Source organism: Dermacentor variabilis, chromosome 7 (assembly GCF_050947875.1).
Source record: "Dermacentor variabilis isolate Ectoservices chromosome 7, ASM5094787v1, whole genome shotgun sequence".
Lineage (NCBI taxonomy): Eukaryota > Metazoa > Arthropoda > Arachnida > Ixodida > Ixodidae > Dermacentor > Dermacentor variabilis.
The window spans coordinates 54,548,354-54,569,443 of record NC_134574.1 but is presented as its reverse complement, the minus strand read 5'-3'; the positions used below and the strand labels follow the sequence as shown (position 1 = coordinate 54,569,443).

The window sequence follows — 21,090 nt, the reverse complement described above, 5'->3', positions numbered from 1 at the left end:
TGCGTCGACGTCCAGCGTCAGTCCGACACCTCTAGCAAAGTACCGAATAATTATAGGATGCGGCAAGATCAACTCACCAAAATCCTTATCGTGTTGCTCCCAGAGAACGTCAAGCCATATAACAACAAGTGACAAAAATCCTTAAAGACCACGTGATCCAACCATTCATGAGCCTCTGTGCATCTCCTGTAGTTCTAGTCAAGAAAAAGGACGGCAGCTTGCGTTTCTGCGTGGACTACCGAAAACTACATCAGGTGACAAAGAAAGACGTGTACCCGCTTCCCCGTATAGACGATTCACTCGACAGACTTCGACACGTGCGTTACTTCTCTTCAATGGATTTAAAAAGCGGGCATTGGGAAATCGAGGTAGACACGAGAGACCGTGAAAAAACTACTTTTGTGACATCAGACGGCCTATATGAATTTAAGGTCTTGCCTTTCGGCTTGTGCTCTGTCCCTGCTACGTTCCGATTCCTCATGGACACTGTGCTTTCAGGCCTGAAGTGGAAAACCTGCTTAGTGTACCTCGACGATGTCATCGTGTTCTCCGCAACATTTGAAGAACATCTCAAACGGCTTGAAGCGGTTCTGCAGTCCATCCGGTCCGCCTGCCTTACCCTGAAACCGGAGAAGTGCCACTTTGGCTTTGCCGAACTACAGTTTCTTGGTCACGTTGTCAGCCACGCAGGTGTCCGCCCGGATCCCGAAAAAATTGCGGCCGTCGCACAATTTCCCGTACCCTCCGATAAAGAGGTTGTCAGACGCTTTCTATATATATATATATATATATATATATATATATATATATATATATATATATATATATATATATATATATACCTCAGCAGCCCCTGAAAGCGACATCTCTGATATGAGGACCACCTTGAAATAGGGCGCAATGGGATGGCACGACAGAAAGGCAGACAAACATTACCAACTAACCCAACATTCAACTCTTTTAACATCGTCTATGCCTTCGCGCTTGAGGATATCCCATAAAAATTCCCTGTCTACATTGACGTAGGCTTCCTCAATATCTGCAACCGTTACCTATAAAGGTCTATTCTGAGCTACTGAAATCTCTATGCACTGAGCTAGAACAATGATGCGATGATAACAAGGATGCACGGCGGAAAGCGCCATCTGGTGGTGCTGCAAGAAATCAAGTCGCACAAGCGACGTGTGCATTCCGCTGTGATTGGATGACTGTTTGCCCACGGACTTGACAAACGCATTGGGGCACAGAGATATAAAGCTTCACTGCAAAAAAAAAGCATTTCTCAATTCTATATATATGAAAATGCTAACGTTTTCAGGTTGTGAAGAGTATCAAGTTGTTAAGAAATTTAGCTTCAAACTAGTATTTAATTACGTAATGACGATCTGAGTTCAATTTAATTCTAAATTTGGCTGAACGCAAAATTAGAGTATGCAGTATGACACTTGGAAGTCATAATACCAGACCACAGCACAAATTGCCTTTCAGTTACTCCGCCATCCTATTGTAGGGAAACAACGTTATTTACTAAAAAATGTAATTGAGGTGGGAATTGAGGTAGGAAATGTTAAAGTGAGCTCACATATCTTCTGACACCGGGAATATGAAATCGAAATGAAGATTGGTGAAACCAATACTGGCGATGTGCGCGTCGCTGCATTAAAAGGATAAGCGGCGACGATGACTATGCCTAATAGTATCTATGTTACGTGGACGAGCATAACAATAGCGCTGAAGCGGTTTCTGAAGTAATATTTAGTTATTCATAGAGGTCGAACAAAAATTGCCGCTTCAACCGACGATTCGACAAGGGGACTTGAGTGCCGGTTCTTCCATGACATAGACATCACATAAAGGAAAAAGAGTCTTCGTGTATTGTCTACATTTGGTAGGCCTAGTTTTCCCAGAAATAATGAACAAATAGATAAGGTTTGAGCATGTGAGCGTAATTGATGTAGGCGTCAGGTTCAGCGACATCCTTTGTTCAACCATTGCTATCTCTTGCAAGTCTTCGTCTTGCAGTGACCCGTATTCTGCTTTTACCTAATAGGATAACAAGGGTAATAGCTTTGTTAGCGTGATAAAATGCTTGGTGAACGAACGGCACGTATAAAGTTTGTGAAAATATAGCACTCATCGAGTTCGGCTTGAGGCAGTCTGAATGCTATGGTATGGTCTGCAAGCGTTAGGCCATGTGCAGAGGTCTGTAATAACAGCGAAGCGTTAGGTTATTGTATTACATTGTAGAGAAAGGAGAAGTGTCCGAATAATGGGCGAACAATTAGAATGATGGGTCATCATTTACTTGAACACTAAATGTAGAGATAAGAACCGCGAAGGAAAACATAGTACAGCACAAGTAGCCAGAGAAGTGCTGTAGGTGTTCATACATAATTTTGGCAAGAGAGCAAAAAAGGATTTTATTTATTTGGACGCATAAAGCGGAAGGTTGTTACATGGTCCTGTAGCAACAAAAATGTTCGAAATATTGATACGTGTACTGGTTAATGATTCTTGGCTGACCGCTTTTCGCCGTCTAGGAAACGTTACTGCTCAGCGCAGGGCGCACTGACACGTATTGGAAGCTTCTCGAATGTTATCGATGGCTCTATCCGCTGTCTGTTGTCACCGAATATTGTGTAGTCTGATTGTATGGGCGACGCGACGTGTGCTGTACTTCCTGGAAGATACGCGGGCACCAGCGATTACTCTGGAACTTTCGATGACTCATGTATAAAAGCCGAAGCGCTCGGCCTATAGATGAGATTTTCGACGATCGCCGACAGTGTTCGCCGCCATCGCTCTGCTTTGAGTGTAGCCTGTTTTTCTGCGCAGAGGCTCGCGCAATAAAGAGCTCATTGCGCCACTCAGTTTTTCTACTGTGCTCTTGAACGTCACTACCACCTGATATCTTATATAGATGAGGAAAGCAGAGTGTGCCTAGGCTGCAACGCACCAATTTATCACATTTAGACCTCTTATTAACATGCCATACAGCTAAGAAAGACTCACAAATGTCTGGATAACCTTGCACCCTTTAAAGCTTATAAATGTCGCTTAAGGCGAAATGGCGGAAACAAGATTTCGTGAATGTGTAAGTGGTGGTCTAGGCCGGTTTCTACTGTGGGTGGTAGCCTTCACTAATACAAAGGCACCAGGGCGGCGTAGTTAAGGCTGTTGAATAGCGTAGGCTGGCTGTATTATCTTATTTTGTGTGGTTGATACACTATAGAGAAAATATCAAGCAGAGCATACCGGTAGCCCCAGAAAGTCTTTTTTTTCGCGTGGGTACCTCAATATACTTAAATGTTCCCAGGCCTTCTTCTTTAGAAAAATTCAGAAGTGCCTTGAGAAGCTCATTGTCCATAACCACTCCCGTATTGCAGCTGGCATGTCCGCAGCCCGGTAAATCCAAGCAATATCTCTCTTCTAGAATTTATTCCTGGAAACTACTACAGCAGATGGCGAGCACACCTTACACACGCGCGGCAGACCGATTCGCATACATATTTGTACAGAGGTGTGCGGATAATGAACAGAAAATAAAATACAGATTAGGAGCAGAAGCCTAGAATCCATGGGTCTATTTTTACCCGCTTTATCGCGCGCTCCCTGCCTTATGCGTAGCATAACTTTTGCTAGATCTGCACTCCCAAACATCAGGAGCTTGGAAGGTGATTACATCGCGCCGTAGAAAGTTAGCGGGCTGGGGAACCAATGGTAACAGAATTGCAGTGGAAGCTTGCAGATCACAATATACGCGGTGCTTCAATGCCGACTACAGTATGTAATGTATATGGCACCCGAGGTAAGAGGCGGCGCTCGGTTTAATATTGGAATGCTCGTCTCCCAGAGGGCAACTCCCCGTCCTGCCAGCCGCATTCAAATAAAAGTAGGATTTGAATCCACTAAAGGCTGTCATTTTCGGTACATCAATATGATAATGAACCCCCATATGTTGACCCACACAGAGAGAGAGAAAGCAAGAAAAGAAAAGGTCGGGTGGTCAACGAGACGAACATCCGGTTTGCTATCCTGCGCTGGAGGTAAAGAAAGGGGGATGAGAAGGAGGGAGAAGGTGATGGCAGCGAGACTACAATCGGTCACTGAGGCTTGTGTTCCTCAATATATATAGTAGCGCACAAGTAGCTTTTTGCGATATCGATGGTAGTGGCCCTGGTTCAAGAATTTGCGATACAGAAAATGTCCTACAATAGTCCAGTCGCTTTTCTGTGGTCTGAAACGAGATGCACTGGACGTCGTATTGAGGGCAAATGCACAATATGTGTCCGATAGTTTCTTCAGACCCACAGGTGTCGTACATTGGTGTAACGATCATTTCAAGACTAAACCAGTACGCGTTTGGAGATGTCGCCGCATCAAGCCATGGGCGATGGAGCAGTGTTGAACATCCGCCGGAGAGGCTAGTTGGCACTTGGTGCCGTAACAAAGGGTTCAGGGTACGTATGTGTGGACGGGATACGCATGTGTCGTGCGAGAAAGCTAACAAAAATAATCTTGCAACATCCCTCGTCACCACTGGAGTGGGAACAGTTTGTGTAGCGGCCCAACTATCGCCTCCGAAGCCGGCGAAGAAGAGGGCTCATGGGCAGGTAGCGCGAGAATAGGCCATACTAGCGCGCTCTACCTGGGTGGTCGCGGTGTCGTCGGTCGCCCCGAAAATCCAGCGGCACCAAGGCTGGCCAGCCTTTATAAACCGTGTCTACGGCTTCTATTTCTTCACCCTGACTTCCACAAATCGGCGACAGCTGACGACGAAGCCCAGCCATGCCAGCGTCAGCGCACCGACTCTACCAAGGCGATTGACGTGGCCTTACGTGCTCCAGCAGACGTCCCGCGGTTGTAGGGTGTCCGGGAAGTCTACGTGAAAATGCCAGACACCTGGTTCATTCAGCTGGTGAGCCTTTACCTTCTCAAGAAGGTTCCAGGGTCCGGTGCTTTCTAAGCTCCGGCTGTCATCTGCCGGTCCCGACGTCTATGCGGACTTGCCGGTAGCCGTCCTTGTTCACTAATCGCCTCGGGCGCTCAAGGACAACAGCTCTCGCCATTTCAACCTTTGTGTCATTCCGCGTCTTGTCGACCCACATCGCCTACGTCCACCCGGGCCGATCTTCAGCATGCGCTCGTCACAGCACCAAACCTCTACTCGGTCGATGAGCCACCTCCCCAGCTCAAACGCAGCTGAGTGAAGACTCTCTAAGAAATTAATTGGGCCAAATCCTAGCGCTGTCAGCTACTCTCCGACCCACGGCTGCCGTTCCTTGGATGTTTCCGCAAGCTGTCCGCTTTTAGTTCGGGGCACTTCACTCATCACCGATTCAGAGGATCTCCCACCAGCCCTTCTGGGCGCAACTTTCATTTCGCTGGTACGACGCCGCCACAAGCACAACCTTCGCGATGCCTTCAGCGACCACCGCAACTCTGATGTTATCGGCATTCGAGATTTCCCCGCAAACAGCAGCAGGCGAGCTTTCCGATGCTCTGTGCTCACACTTCCGCAGATGCATGGCCTACCAAACTTTTACAGGCGCAGCTCTGCCATCTGGTTTGCCCAGCTCGAGTATCACTTCTAAGTCTACATCGTGAGCAAGCAACATTTGCGCTATCTCCGCGCGTCTCGATCTGCCAGACGGCCTACTTTTGGAATTAATTAATGAAACCACGTTTATTCCACATTAAAATGCGCCGAAGACGCTGCGTTGGAAAGAGGAGGGGTGTTATTGCAAAAGGGTAAGGGTAAGGCTGCCTCCGTTTTATTAATGAACGTCCTGGAGGCAGCTAAGTGGGTACCGCATGACGCTTGTGGCTGTCGCGGAGCCGATCGCCGACGGGTGGTGCTGCAGGGTCCTGAAGGAACAGCAGCAATGCTCGCCAGAGCTCGATGGCATGGTCCGGAGACGCGGTATCCGGGCAAGCCCAAGTCCGGAGAGAAGGCCAGGGTCCCCGCTGTATGGTGGCCAGGGCACGAAGCCTTGGTGGGATGTAGAGGGGGCACTCCCAACAAAGGTGGTTTAGATCAGCACGACATGTGCACATGGAACAGAACCCACTTACGGGTGGTGGTGTGCCACCCGTGTGGAAACGGTTCAACAAGTGAGAAGTAAGGAGGGTGCTTGTCTGGATTCTCCGAAGCAAGACTGACTCTCGCCGTGTGAATACTTTCAGTGGAAGTGACGGTATAGAGAGTGGATTGCCCATAGCTGCGAGGTAGGCGGCACGTCGTTGTTTCGTCGCATGCTTGTCTGCCATTGGGTCTGCTACCTCCGGTGTGGTAGCTAGGAGAGGATAAGGATTATCGGAGGCTCTGTCTAGCGCGGTAGAGAGATGAGCGCGCGCCAGTCTATGAGCTTTCTCGTTTCTGGGGATACCGCAGTGCGCAGGGACCCAGTGAATGGTAACATCGTGACCGCATTCGCGGAGCAGGCGTACCTGGTGCCTGATCTTCTGCAGTACGGGATCTGTGTAAATAACATTAGCACACGCCTGATGGGCAGCCTGGGAATCTGTGTACACATGATGGTGAACAGGGTCAGTTTGAGACGAAGTTGCGAAGGCCCACTCCAAATAATCTAGGATGGCCATTAGCTCTGTGAGGGTGCTGGACATTGCTTCTGCTGATATATGATGGCGGCGGTTCTGATTTTCATTTGTCTGGTCGTACCACGCAGTCGCATAACAGGTGTTACTAACGTCGTCTGCAGGCAGTGCAGCGTCCGTGTATACGATGCGTTCTGTCGAGGAGAGTGAACTCGTAGCCTTGGCATGCTTCTTGGCATATGCAAGGCGCCGCATTCCCTGAGTAGGGTCCACATTGACAGGAAGTGGCCTGCCATCGGTGAGAGCCGTGATTTCCTACGGCGGCTTGTAGTTGGGCAAAATGGGCATTTTGTGGACGTCATACCGTAGGAGCATGAGTGTGTGTCGCCCGGCTTTTGTGGCGCGAATTCTCGTCTCTTGTGTATAGATGTGCATGTCTACGAGCTCGGACTGGTTGTTCAGTTTGCTACAACTTTTAAGCGCTTGGAGGCTTGTGTACCTTGGGAGTCCAGTTTCAATGCGTTTGGCTTCGTTAAGTAACCGGTCGAGCGCGTGCATCTGTGTGCGGTTGACTGGATGATACGGCAGCCCGTACATGATACGGGAGACAAGAAAAGCTTGAGCGAACTGCCGCATTTCACGTTTGTTTACTCCACGGGTGCGGGTAGAGATTCTGCGTAAAGCGTGCAGGATTTGTTTGCTGGTCTTCGTAACGCATTGGAACCAAGTATTCACTGTGCAGTCCTCGTCTAGGTGCATACCGAGTATTCGGAGAGTAGATTTCCGTGTGATGGGTTGGTCACCGATGTACAATTTAAAAGACTGCTTTTCTTCCTACTTTCCAAAGCTAGACCTGCCACCATGAATGACGACAAACTCTTTTGTCTAGGGCAGTGTGTAAACCCGTTTCCGTGGCATAGGCGTGAATAATGTCGAGAGCTCGATGTAAGACGTCCTCCTGCTCCCCGATGCACCCTTGATGCGTCCACACGGTGACGTCATCCGCGTACACCGCGTGTTTCAGGCCCGATACGACTTCTACAGGCCCGACCATCTACGACAACCGGCGGCATATCGAGATTTCGCACTACGGCATCAATGTGGCTGCGTTTCGCTGAGAACCTGCGCTACTGGGGCTGCCTGTTACATCTCTCCCGGTTTGCGTGATTCCGACACTGCCAACGACGACACCATCTACACACTTTGACTGGACTTTTTCTACCTGGGCTTCACCATTGGACTTTATTTCAATCGCGCTTCGCACTAGGAGAAGCGCCTTGTAGCGGCGCCCTCACAGCCTCCGCAGCCGCTATCGCCTCCAGAGCCGGCGAAGAGGGCTTTCGTGCAGGAGGCGCGAGAATAGAAAACGGCAGCGCACTCCGCCTGAGCGGCCGCGGTGTCTGCCACTCCGGCAGCGGCACTGTGGCTGACTGGCCTATATAAATCGTGGCTACACCGGCTACCTCTTCGCGCTGCATCCCAGTGTTTGCAAGCTTCGGTGTGCAGACCATCCTTTCTCACGGTCTGATTGGATACTACTTACATCAAGACCTTGCGTAAGGAGTATCAAAGCTACCCTGATACAGCTAACCTTCTTTATAGCACCTACCGCACTCTGAAGATAAGGAATAAAAAACTCAACGCCATTGCAGTCTGTGAAGAAAGATGACTACCGAAGATGTGTATGTGGGCCCCCTAATGGCGAAGTGCACTTCCGCCGCGTGTCGGCCAGCCATTTCACTAGCTTCGGGATCCACTCACGTATGGGGAGTGTTTAACGCGTGCTTCACTTCCGTCGTGGGTCGGCCCGGTATGGTACTATCCACAGGATTGACCCACGTATGAAGATTGCTTAACTCCTTCGTTACCGCGCCTATTCAAATCGATCATCAGTGATCGATGTTTTTTCGATCGCCGATTTCGACATGTTGGAGCCGTTTCTTATCCGCTGAAGGCCGTGCAGTGGCTAGCACAGCCACTGAACTTTCTGAATCAGTTTCAATTTTCGCGCTCCCACGATCTAACTTTTCACGGACCTTTTTGCGAACTACTGTGCGCATCTTTTAGTGAAAAGATGGATGATTGACACCTTTTGCTGCGCTGGAGAAAAAAGCATGCCGCTCACGATTATGCTGTACTAGCATAATTTTTTTTAATCAAATGATTGACAGAAAGTCAAGAATTGTATCGCCGGCTTTTCCGTCCAGCAGTGCTGATCGGTGATAAATAACCGAAAATGACGCCAGCTATTCACTAGTGAGGTTTGGTTTGGAGTCCGAGCCCTTTTATATTCCACTAACGTGTATTCCTGAAGCTCAGCCCTGGGTGCAACTGTGGACCTGGCATTTTAAACCAGTTTCCAAGAGTTTCCGTTCCGTTTCTCGCGTCAAAGCCAGGCCAGGGGCGCTGCCGATGTGACTGCGCAGTTATCGAAAGTCGCTCCGCTCCCATAGCGTCTTCCCGCGCGGCTGCGTCGCGAGAAAAGCATCGTGTTTGTAACTGTGCTACACCCGCACTTCAATTTAGTGATGAGCACTAGAGTTATGATTCTGAAGATGACAGCAAAGCAAATTCAAGCTCTGAGGGCGACGATGTTTTGAGTCAGCATGGGCCATTCGCAGCTGTTTGCCGGCGAGTTTCCTTTACGGCCTTGATCGGACTCCTTCTTTGTGCGCGCTTATCCGCCGATGTTTTTGCTCGACCGGAGAGCCCTACTGATTATGTTCAGAGTACATACTTAGCTTGGTCATGATGTGCTGCCAGCGGAAGCAAAGAAACTTCCGTTCATTCCAAGAAGGCTGCCCGTAGCACGTCTGGACCAAGCACTACTGATAAGCGCAGGACAGTTTACGACGGCGTAGGATTTCCTTCTACTCTTCTTCTCTGCAGGGGTGATAAAAGGAATCGGCAAAAATGCAAACAGATATTTTTGATGCATAATCTGGTAGTTTCCCAGGTATGCTGACAGCGATCGGTCCCGGAAGAGGTGCATGACTTGGACAAACTAGTGAAGTACGTTACTTGGACTTCTCATCGGACCATCCTGAAAAGATGCCGAAAAGGCTGAGCCCCAAAATGTGTTACGAGGACTGTATATTTGATCAAATACCAGACTTTTTTGTTGGAAAGTCTGCACTGCGCACCTACGCTCCAGAAAATCCAGGAACTGCGTCAACGATGAACGGGTCCTTGCTTCTTTTGTATCCGAAGAACGCCAGTGTACTGAGCATTTAGATTTTCTGACACTATTCCTGGCTTATTTATCTTTGAAATGCGCATTCTGAATTTCATTTGATACTAAAGGTTTTATACATATCATGTTTAATGCTGGTTTTATCAACTAGCAGCAAAAGTGGCGCTTTCTAAAATTTTAGTTTTACCTAATAAATTTTTTGGCAACTTCACTTTTCGGGAAGAGCTATGCTATGCTGAAATGTGTGCTGGAATATTATTTGTACTGGTATATAATTTTCGCCGGGACCTATAAAAATATGACCATTTTCTCGCGTTAACGAAAGAGTTAACGCCTGCGTCCCCTCCGCCGCGGGTCAGCCCGCCATTCCACTATCATAGGAATTTTTTCTACACGGAGACATGATAGTGGGGAAAGTAGCCCTTAACAGCTTCGCTGTAAAAACGCGCTCTTGTGCTGAGGATTGGTTGTATGTTAAAGAAGCCCGAGGCGGTCAAACCTCTTTCGTAAACCTCAAATTCGCGATGTATCATAACCCATGTGTTGCTTTGGAACGACAAAACCCCTCAGTCAGAAATCTATCATGCGTGACGTAAGCCATCCTATTAGTTCGCATGGTTGCACTGGCAAACAAGAATTTTCCTACTTCTGGAAGCCTGCACACTATCGTAGGATCCCTACCTATTAAAGGAGCGGGAGTGAGATGGAGTAATGAAAATCCCATGGTTTTCTCTGGTTAGGCATATAGATGCTTACTGATAAATATATCGTCAAACATAACCAGTAAGTGTCGTGAGGGAATTATGACGTTGACAGCGCTATGCTCACAGTCTCATTGAGACTTCAATTATTCTTCCTACGTGCATAAGAACTGAACATTTGCCATTAGAGAAATGTGCCGGCAGTTACCTTCATTTCACCCTTTGACGCTGCCTGCTGCGAAGTTCGCGATCGCCACCCGATTATCTGGTGTAACCCGTGTCACCTTTTGCCGTGCGCAGGATCCTGGTGATGGAAGATGGACGGGTGGTCGAGTATGGACCGACACAATTGCTAGCTTCGTGTCAGCAATCAGCCTTCCACGGAATGCTGCGGCACGCCGGACTGGCTAGAAGTTTTAGTGAACCGTCTGAGTGACATTTGTGGGCCGCATCGACCTTACCGTTTACTCAGTTACCGCAATAAAAGTGACCACCGGAAAGCCATATACGGAAGCTTCCTGCTGTACTTGTTGAGGAACGAAACAATCTACTTAATCGAGGCTCCTCGCCGGAAGTACCCCATTGGTCGCCTCTTATTTATTTTCAGAAAAGACGTTTCTTCCTCTCACTGTCTCGGCAATGGAAGCTTCGGTTCGACCTTTACTGGTTCGGACTTTTCTACTGAATTTATAATTTTGTATACGTGCATCTGAAAGACCAAAGTCACGAAAATGAAGAAACTCTTCACGGGGATGTCTTGCGATGAGTCGAAGACAATATCGAAGAAAATGAGCGTGTTGTGAGCAACATGCACTCCGTTAGGATTCCAAATTCACGCTTATACTGGCGTGAAGTAAGGCTACAGAATATTTGTTGGCCATTTTTGCTCCACTCAAGGCAGGTTATATGCATTACGCAGAAGGCTCCAAAAGTAGAGTGCTAGCGCCTAGTCTTGGCGTAATGCGGCGCATGGACATTTCTGAAACTTCAAAGAGAGTCATGTATATCTGCTGAACAAAGCCGACAAATAATGTGGTTAGGTGGTTAGCACTGCTCCTAATCACATTCGTGAAAATAGTATTGCTGTTAGTTTTTCCAATAGTATATATATATATATATATATATATATATATATATATATATATATATATATATATATATACGCAGGAAAGATACGACGAACTTTTTGGAAGACTTCTTTTACTTAACGTTTCCGGCTGGTGGACCAGCCTTCGTCAGAGTACAGTGGACACTGTACTCTGACACAGGCTGGTCCACCAGCCGAAAACGTTAAGTAAAAGAAGTCTTCCAAAAAGTTCGTCGTCTCTTTCCTGCGTATGTTATGCCGGGTTCTGCGTGCTGAACTTTGAAGAAAACCCCTATGTATGTATATATATATATATATATATATGCTGTCAGGAACGGAAGAAGCCTAAAAGCAGTGAAGAAGAAACTAGGAATTGGCAAGAATCAGATGTATGTGTTAAGCGAGAAAGCCGGCAATATCATTACTAATATGGATGAGATAGCTCGTGCGGCTGATGAGTTCTGTAGAGATTTATACAGTACCAGTGGCACCCACGACGATAAGGGAAGAGAGATTAGTCTAGAGGAACTCGAAATCCCACAAGTAACGCCGGAAGAAGTAAAGAAACCCTTGGGACCTATGCAAAAGGGGAAGGCGGCTGGGGAGGATCAGGTAACAGCAGATTTGTTGAAAGATGGTGGACAATTGTTCTAGAAAAACTGGCCACCCTGTATACACAATGCCTCATGACCGCGAGCGTACTGGAATCTTGGAAGAACGCTAACATAATTCTAATGCATAAGAAAGGAGACACCAAAGACTTAAAAATTATAGACCGATCAGCTTACTGTCCGTTGCCTACAAAGTATTTACTAAGGTAATCGCAAATAGAATCAGGAACACCTTAGACTTCTGTCAACCAAAGGACCAGGCAGGATTCCGTAAAGGCTACTCAACAATAGACCATATTCACGCTATCAATCAGGTGATAGAGAAATGTGCGGAATATAACCAACCTTAATATATAGCTTTCATTGATTACGAGAAAGCGTTTCATTCAGTCGAAACCTCAGCAGTCATGGAGGCATTACGGAATCAGGGTGTAGATGAGCCGTATGTAAAAATACTGAAAGATATCTATAGCGGCGCCACAGCCACCGTAGTCCTCCATAAAGAAAGCAACAAAATCGCGATAAAGAAAGGCGTCAGGCAGGGAGATACGAGCTCTCCAATGTTATTCACAGCGTGTTTACAGAAGGTGTTCAGAGACCTGGATTGGGAAGAACTGGGCATAAGAGTTAATGGAGAATACCTTAGTAACTTGCAATTCGCTGATGATATTGCCTTACTTAGTAACTCAGGAAACCAATTGCAATGCATGCTCACTGACCTTGAGAAGAAAAGCAGAAGGGTGGGTCTAAAAATTTATCTGCAGGAAACTAAAGTAATGTTTAACAGTCTCGGAAGAGAACAGCAGTGTACGATAGGGAGCGAGACACTGGAAGTGGTAAGGGAATACATCTACTTAGGGCAGGTAGTGGCCACGGATCCGGATCATGAGACTGAAATAATCAGAAGAATAAGAATCGGCTTGGGTGCGTTTGGCAGGCATTCTTAGATCATGAACAGCAGGTTGCCATTATCTCTCAAGAGAAAAGGGCATAACAGCTGTGTCTTACCAGTACTCACGTACGGGGCAGAAACCTGGAGGCTTACGAAAAGGGTTCTACTTAAATTGAGGACGACGCAACGAGCTATGGAAATAAGAATGGTGGGTGTAACGTTAAGGGATAAGAATAGAGCAGATTGGGTGAGGGAACAAACGCGAGTTAATGACATCTTAGTTGAAATCAAGAAAAAGAAATGCGCATGGGCAGGACATGTAATGAGGAGGGAAGATAACCGATGGTCATTAAGGGTTACGGACTGGATTCCAAGGGAAGGAAAGCATAGCAGGGGGCGGCAGAAAGTTAGGTGGGCGGATGAGATTAAGTTTGCAGGGACGATATGGTCACAATTGGTACATGACCGGGGTAGTTGGAGAAGTATGGGAGAGGCCTTTGCCCTGCAGTGGGCGTAACCAGGCTGATGATTATATATATATATATATATATATATATATATATATATATATATATATATATAGTAAATAAGAAGTATAGGGACACTCCAAAGCAACTTCAACCCTTTGCTTCGGCGTGACGTTCTGTATGAAGGCCAAGTGTGGTAACATCCTATCGAGCACCGACCACCGTACTTTGTAGGTGAGAGGAAAACATAGCAGGGGTAAGCCGGGAATGCAGGTGGAATGATGTGCGTCGTTGTCCCGCTCATCAAGTGCTGTGCTCATCAAGGAGAGGAGATGGTGGGGACAGAGCAGCACGCGTCTCCTCTTGTATACAGTCGTTGCTGCGCATGGCGTGACTGAGCACGGGTCCGCACGAGCTATCTTGGAGGTAATCTGCTGTCGGTGCAAGCGTTATGCGAGCCGAGATGGCTGTGGAGTTCGTGTGAGTTGTGTCCTCGTGCGCCTAGTGCTAGAGGTCGCGTAATGAAGTTTAGGAGATGCGCTAAAGCCAAAGGCAGCCCGAAGCTTTGCCTCACCGCTGTTGCCCTTTTGTGCACGAAAAGCGTTTAGCTCCCGCTGTCGGCGACCTTCAAGTGACCTTGAGCCAACACAGAAAGCCGCTATCAGGGCACTCAAACTAGATCATCCGGGCAAGTTGCCAGAACAATACGAGGTAATCCGGGCAAGCAGTCAAAACTTCAGAAAGTGCGGTCTCTCGCCCCCAACCCTTTGCACACGACTGCATTACATAGGCTAGATACTAACCAAGCACGTCACAAAAAATATTTATTTATTTTTTTATTTATTTATGATACCCTCAGGGTCAACAGACATTACAGAGGGGAGTGGTACAAAACACAGAAAAACAATATTTTAACTACAAGAAGCAGCACAATGTTTCTAATTATGCGATAGTAGTTATGAACAGGCAAAATACATGTTACGAAAGATACCATATATATAAGAAGAAGCAGGCCAGTTTTCTAATTATACAATAATAGCTATAAAGAGGCAAACAAAAACAAGATGTTACAGAGCATTGGTTAATGAAGTCACAAATTTTTCATGACTTGAAATTGTTACTACCAATTTGGGAAGGCAATTCCAATCATTTTAAGTGCGTGGTATGTAGGAATGTAGGAATGATTCTGTTTTACACAACGGAATGCCAACTTTATGAGCCTGATCCAGACGGTGCGAAGCGTAATGGGGAGGAAGTATTAGTAGATCACGTAGGTAGGGATGATGATAGAGTTTGTGAAAAAGGCTTAAGCGAAGCATCGCACGTCGAGAAGCAAGCGTAGGTAGATTAAGGTTAGCTTTCATTACCGTGATGCTCGCGATTCCACTGTAGTTAGAAAGTATAAAACGGACGCAATTATTTTGCACCATTTCAAGTGTATGTACCAAAGTATTATAATGCGGATCCCAAACCGAATCGGCATATTCTAACTTAGGGCGAATGAGTGTTTTATATAGCATTAGTTTGAGAGACGAAGGTGATTTTGCAAAGTTACGACGCAGATGTCCGAGCATGCGATTAGCGTTGCAGACAACATGAGAGATGTGAGTAACCCATGTTAGATTGCAGCTGATGTGAACTCCGAGGTACTTATATGAAGATACGCTGTCGAGTAGTGAATTATTTAAGTGATAAGTGGGTAAACTAGTAATCTTTCTAGACACTCGCATGAATTTGCATTCTTTAATGTTTAGTTCCATAAGCCATATATTACACCACTCAAAGATTGCATTAATGTCAGCTTGAAGAAGAGCGGCGTCATTTGAACTTGTTATTTCTCGGAAAATTACGCAATCATCGGCAATTAAGGGTTACGGTTGTTTCCGAATTCTTGCTAATGTTTGTTCACTATGCCACTGATGCTGTAACTGCTATTACACTGAAATTTTATGTGTCATTTGCAATAGCGACATTAAAAAGGCAGATACAGGGCAGCATACAATTTGTCATATTTTGGCGCTGAGACAAGGTTGCCTGTGCTCTTTTCAACGCTAGCAGTCCGTGACTTCCGGGGCGCGGGCTTCGCCTCGCCTCGCGAGATGGCGCCACAATGCGTGGCACCTTCTTCAGGCGCTTTTCTTCTAGTTTGGCGGTGCGATATGTCACCCTGGCGTCTTTCGCTGCCTGTCGTGCCTGCATTTTGCGGGTTTTCTTCCTGGGCAGCGTTTTTATGGGCCAGTGCACAGTGTGGCTTAGTGCGTTTGGGTAGGGTGTGCAGTTGCGAATATGGACTGCACCCATTTTAAGATTGTGGCTAGTATCATCTCCAACAAATGTGCTTTTCCGGTTGCCGTTTCATGCTTATATACATTTGCTCTCGATTACGGGAGAGCCAGCAATTTCTTTATTGCGCCAGCGCTGAGGCAGTGAGTGACCGCGGTAACTGATTAAAACCTGCTCCTGTGACTGTGTGCGCACGACACAGCGCTCGCTAAGTTAATTAGTAAGCGAATGGGCGCTTCAGTTTACATAGCCGATAAAACTGTGACCCTTCCGTTGTGTAGTGGCCAAATACTGTGCTATTGCTATCCCTGCATCGCCTTTTCGCCGAAACTGAATTTGTTTCTCAATGGGGTGTGCTTTTGTAAAAAGAAAAAAAAGCATTAGGACTCCTGCAGCAATCATTGCGTCACAAAAACTTAAAGGCCACCCTGAATACAGGAAGAAGGAGCATGAAAGGGTACTGTAGTAATGACATTTCTAATTGTTGCAGTGTAAGGCTTTTGTAAAAAGACTGGTTAGAAGATTAATTGCATGGCGAACGTATCGCGGAACGATTTTATTGCTGCTGAATATCCCAATCTCATAAATATTGTGTATTGAAATTCTACATTCATATAACTATAAGATCTGGTATAAAATTATCAAGCGCTTCTTAAATTTCATGGACATAGCAGCAATTAAAAATTGTACCCAGTGGAATGGAGGCTGCTGGGTGCCTGTTGCTCAGGTGACGCTATATATTCGGTGAGAGTAAGTGACTGCGAGGGGCAATAAAAGAAGCATAAAGAATGGGAAGTCACAAAAGATGTCAGCTATTTCGTACGTTTTCTTCATTAGAAACATCATTCTGAAAACGATAGTTATCGAGTCAGCATTTCGAGCAAGTTGTGATCTCATATTTTCACGCTTTCGGAGACGGCATTGTAACGCAGTGGTATAAGAATACAACCTGTTTGATCTTATGGCACCAAATGAGCTTTTCACTCACTCCAGCCGAATATCTCCTAAGAAACTTTTGTTAAAATTATAGCCCCGAAGTCAATATACTCCGAACTGAATTTGTTGTGCAATGACCTACGCTGCACTTAATACATTTCGAAAGTACTGATTTTGTGGGTCTCAGCTGACTCATAGAATGCTAGCGCTTCTTGCAACTTTGCGCTTTCCTTTAAAAAAAACCAATGGCGCTGGCATATATTAGCGAGTGCCTTGTATCCTTGTGTCTCTTCGACTTTTCCTTGTCAGTGGGCTTGCTTTCCCAACAGGGTATGATGAAGATGTACAGTCAACAGCAAAAGTTTGCGGGATGTGCGAGCGCGTGGCAAAGCGACCCTCCTCCCCTTCTAGCGGTGACCCCTGGTGTCGATACCGACGCCTACACGCATGCGCTTCCCGCCCAGACTGCAAGCGTGCATATCTCCGCGCTTCCTCCTTGCGCGCCGGCGATATGCGAATGTAGCCGCGAGGTAGCCTTCTTGTGATATGCGCTGTGGCGGCTTCGACGGGCGAAACTGTGTGAAACGTGTTTAGAAGCATGGACTTGCGGCCGCTGTTTGTCGAGTCACAAGCGCTGACGCATAGGGCCGGCCCGGTGGCGAACGCAATAAGTCATTTTTCTTTTTCTGGGCTGCACCTTCACGTGGCCAATTTTTGTTGTTTATTTCTTTTTACGAACGTTGCGTTCTACCGCAGAAGAGCGTGGCAGAAGACGCCCTATATAGAAGGAGACCGGCAAGACAAAAATGGACAATTGATTTCCGTTGTATACTAAACGAAGTTCTGTCCGTCGAAGCCGCCACGGCGCATATCGCAAGTGGGCTACCTCGCGGCTACATTCGGATATCGCCGGCGCGCCAAGAGGAAGCGCGGAAACATGCACGCTTGCAGTATCGGAACGCACATGCGTGCAGGCGTCGGTCTCGACACCGGGGGTTCACCGCTAGAAGGGGAGGAGGGTCGCTTTGCCAGGCGCTCGCACATCCCGCAAACCTTTGCTGTTGACTGTACGTAGATCTGGTCCGGCGTTGTTGGTCTGCCACGGCATGAGAATCAAGTGTCAAAACTATCTTTTCAAAGTTCTGGTGTGACCGCCATTGCATTCCGCAGAATATTTTGGGGACGGATATTTTGAAACCAGTAGTTATTTCGGAATTTCTGCTAAATGAACCCTACTTAATGTAACTAGGTCCAATGTAATTTGTAAAGCTTTCCTAATATAAACTGGAGCTTGGAATTTGTCTTGGAAATAGTCATGTAGTCAGCTTCTTGAAGTTACTCACTTTGTGAGATCAAATACAACATCTGCGAAGAGTGTGCCTTGTCACAATGAAAAAGAGAAGCACACACACACACACACACATGTATATATATATATATATATATATATATATATATATATATATATATATATACTTGTGCTTAATAAATATATATATATATATTACTTGTGCTTAATAAATGGAATAAAGGAATGATAAATTAACGGAAATTAAAGTGGATAAAAAACAACTTGCCGCAGGTCGGAACCGAACCCATTACCTTCGCATTTCACGTGCGATGCTCTACCAATTGAGCTACCGCGGCGCCGTTTCCTCATCCACTTTCTTGGGTACTTATGTGTCCTAGTGGAACCCTGGGAGTGTTAGCCAGCGCCACCACCCACAGACCTTGGCGGAGGACGTGGAATGTCCTTTTCTGCCGCAGGCGTCACCAGAACGTGATCTTTTTTGGTGAGGGCAGCTGGTCAATAAACCCGCACATGCTACCTGAAGGCGTCAATGTTGCCGGATTCGAGAACCTCGTTATTTAATAAACGAGAAGGAAACAACTTACCGCAGGTCGGAACCGAACCCACAACTTTCGCATTTCGCATGCGATGCTCTACCCACCTGCGGTTTGGTTCCCACCTGTGGCAACTTGTTTTTTCGTCTACTTTAATTTCCAAAAATTGATCGTTTCTTTGTTTCATTTATTAAGCACAAGTACTTTCCTCTAAGTTGTCCTTGGTGTCAGTGTTGGTTGGCTTCTGATAATATGACTAATCAAAATCGGGCCCCTCGGTTAATCCCCTTTCTCCTCGTATATATATATATATATATATATGCACGTGGAAAGGCAATCCTATGCTTCAAGAATACGATCCTGGAGAAGCGCGGTGTGAAAAAATTTAAGCGCGCGCAGTAAGTCTATTGCGCTACAAATAGTAAATACACTATTGTAATAAAAGACGACAATGCAACCACCAACATTTATCTTAGGAGCATATAGAGGCCACGTTAAGGTTTTAATTCTTTACGGAAAACGCAAATCATTATGCTTTGTTTTGAAAGGTTCACAATTCGTTGCTTTTTCTGCTCTCTCGACAATACTTTTTCGCCCTTCTCTGACGGCTATCTGTTTACTTGCCTGATTGAAGTTGACCAATTTGTTTCTAATCACAGTACTACCATGAAATGTTTGAATAAAATCTCCCACGGCACTGCTGCAGGTGCGGCATCTAACGGTATGTTTATTGCGAGAAAAAAATGCTATGCGTCGAAGATATCATTGTAAACAGTACGATTGACAAAAAGATAAACAAAAAAGCTTCAACAGAATAATGTTGAGAATGTATGGGATCAGCATACCTCCGCAAGAACAATGGAGTAGCCTGTGGCTAAGGAACGAGAGTGTGGCAGTATTTTCTTTAAAAAGTTGCACAATGCGCACCTGCTAAGAAGTCATAGCTTTCGTTGCCCACCGTATGAATTTTTTTTGGTGACAAAGAAAGTAAAGAAGGCACCTTATGTGTGCTTCACATTGTCTTACAGTTCTGCTTCAGTGCAAGTATGTAAACGTGACTCTAGCGTTGCGAAGATTTTTCCGGGATCTTATAGCCCGCCATGCATATGATCTGAAAGTACGCCACCCAAAAGAAATGCATGCAGCTGCCTTCCATCTGTCATTATATTCGTCGTAACGTTAAGGCTGCGTAATATTTTCCCCCAAAGAACAGTCTCCGCGAAGGTAAGCTCTTATTTTTCAGAGGTGAGGGCACCATCAGCCTTTTCTTTCCTTCCTGATTTTCCTCTCTATTAGCGGTGAATTATGTCCACTTTGACGTCATAACAGGCAGGCTATCTCAAAAGCCTAGCTTAGAAAAGTGCAAAGAATGAAATGGTAACAAAATTAGAAAAACGTTATCATGAGAAATTATAATACACTAACAAAGTAAGTTCAGGGATAAGGAAGAAAATAGTGAAAAAGAAGCAAAATATTTTAGGGAAGCAAGAGTAAGACAATCATGAATAGGTCAGACATGTAGAAAAATAAATTGCACATAAACTGCTGTTGACGCATACATTACCAAGCCACTGTTGACGAAAAAATCGTATAGAGCCTTTAGAGACAGTATCTGTTTGTTGGGGCGCTACCAGTGTTAAGCACGCTCAGCACAGAGAAAGAACTAAAGTGGCGAACCGGCTGCGAAGAATGTTGAGCGTAGGCTCTCACATATTACACGCAATTATGATGTCACTAAGAACGGAAAGGAATGCGAATATGCTTTCAAAATCCTAAGATAACTGTAGATTTTGTTTCAAAAGCCTACGTTTTCACGTGCTATCTCTTTCGTGGCAGCACGGCTAAGCCTCTTCGACGTAGGTATCTGTTACATAATGAAGCGCATAGCTCGCCATTTCCTGAATATCGCACATGTTGGCCTAACACCTGCCCTAAGACCGAAGAAAAGCTTCATTGTCCATAGTGTCGCAATTTGGCCTGTACCCTATCCATCAACCCTTTCAAGGCGTCTATTTTCCTTCCTGGAGGTATCTCAGCTTGGCTCCGACGCTTTCGAGGTGTTGCAGCACACAGAACGTTCCGATAAAATGATCACCCTTCTGGTAAGCGTCGATACTGTAGCTCGGTGGTCATGGTTATGACGTAATGTTTAGTGACACACTGCGTAAGAGGTGCAAACGGACAGAAAGAAATTTTCATTTGCTTAGAAGGTATGAATCTGTAGGATTCAATCTCTTCAACCGAGTGCAAAGTGGTTTATATTGTGAGGACTGGACAACGTGGACGCAACGTTTAAGAGAATAAATGTGATTTTATGTGCAAAAAAGACATGGCAAAATTGCAGTGATGGTGCACGCGTACCGAACGCAGCTACGAAACTGAACTCCTGCTTGCACAACATGTGACACAAGGTTGCAAAAATAAGACAAGGCTCACATCCCATCCCTCTTTGTTAAAATCCGTGATAGGCTTTCAATCTCGCACCCCATCCCTCTTGTTAAATGTCGTGTCCGTGAT

The 21,090-nt window shown here is 46.0% G+C and overlaps 2 protein-coding genes across 3 annotated transcripts in view; both read left to right on the top strand.

Annotated features, from left to right (window-relative positions):
• LOC142589042 (putative multidrug resistance-associated protein lethal(2)03659) overlaps positions 1 to 10,933 on the top strand; it is a 37,741-nt gene extending 26,808 nt beyond the window's left edge. Inside the window, exon 2 of the mRNA XM_075700830.1 lies at positions 10,753 to 10,933. Within this exon, the coding sequence (XP_075556945.1) occupies positions 10,753 to 10,888 (136 nt within the window). The 3' untranslated portion in view covers positions 10,889 to 10,933. The remainder of the gene's footprint in view (positions 1 to 10,752) is intronic.
• Positions 10,934 to 19,580: 8,647 nt separating this feature from the next.
• The window catches only part of LOC142587449 (epoxide hydrolase 4-like), a 64,418-nt gene continuing 62,908 nt past the window's right edge, over positions 19,581 to 21,090 (top strand). For both annotated transcript variants that reach the window (XM_075698476.1, XM_075698475.1), the window contains exon 1: positions 19,581 to 19,797. The gene's annotated coding sequence lies outside the window, so the exon portion shown is untranslated. The remainder of the gene's footprint in view (positions 19,798 to 21,090) is intronic.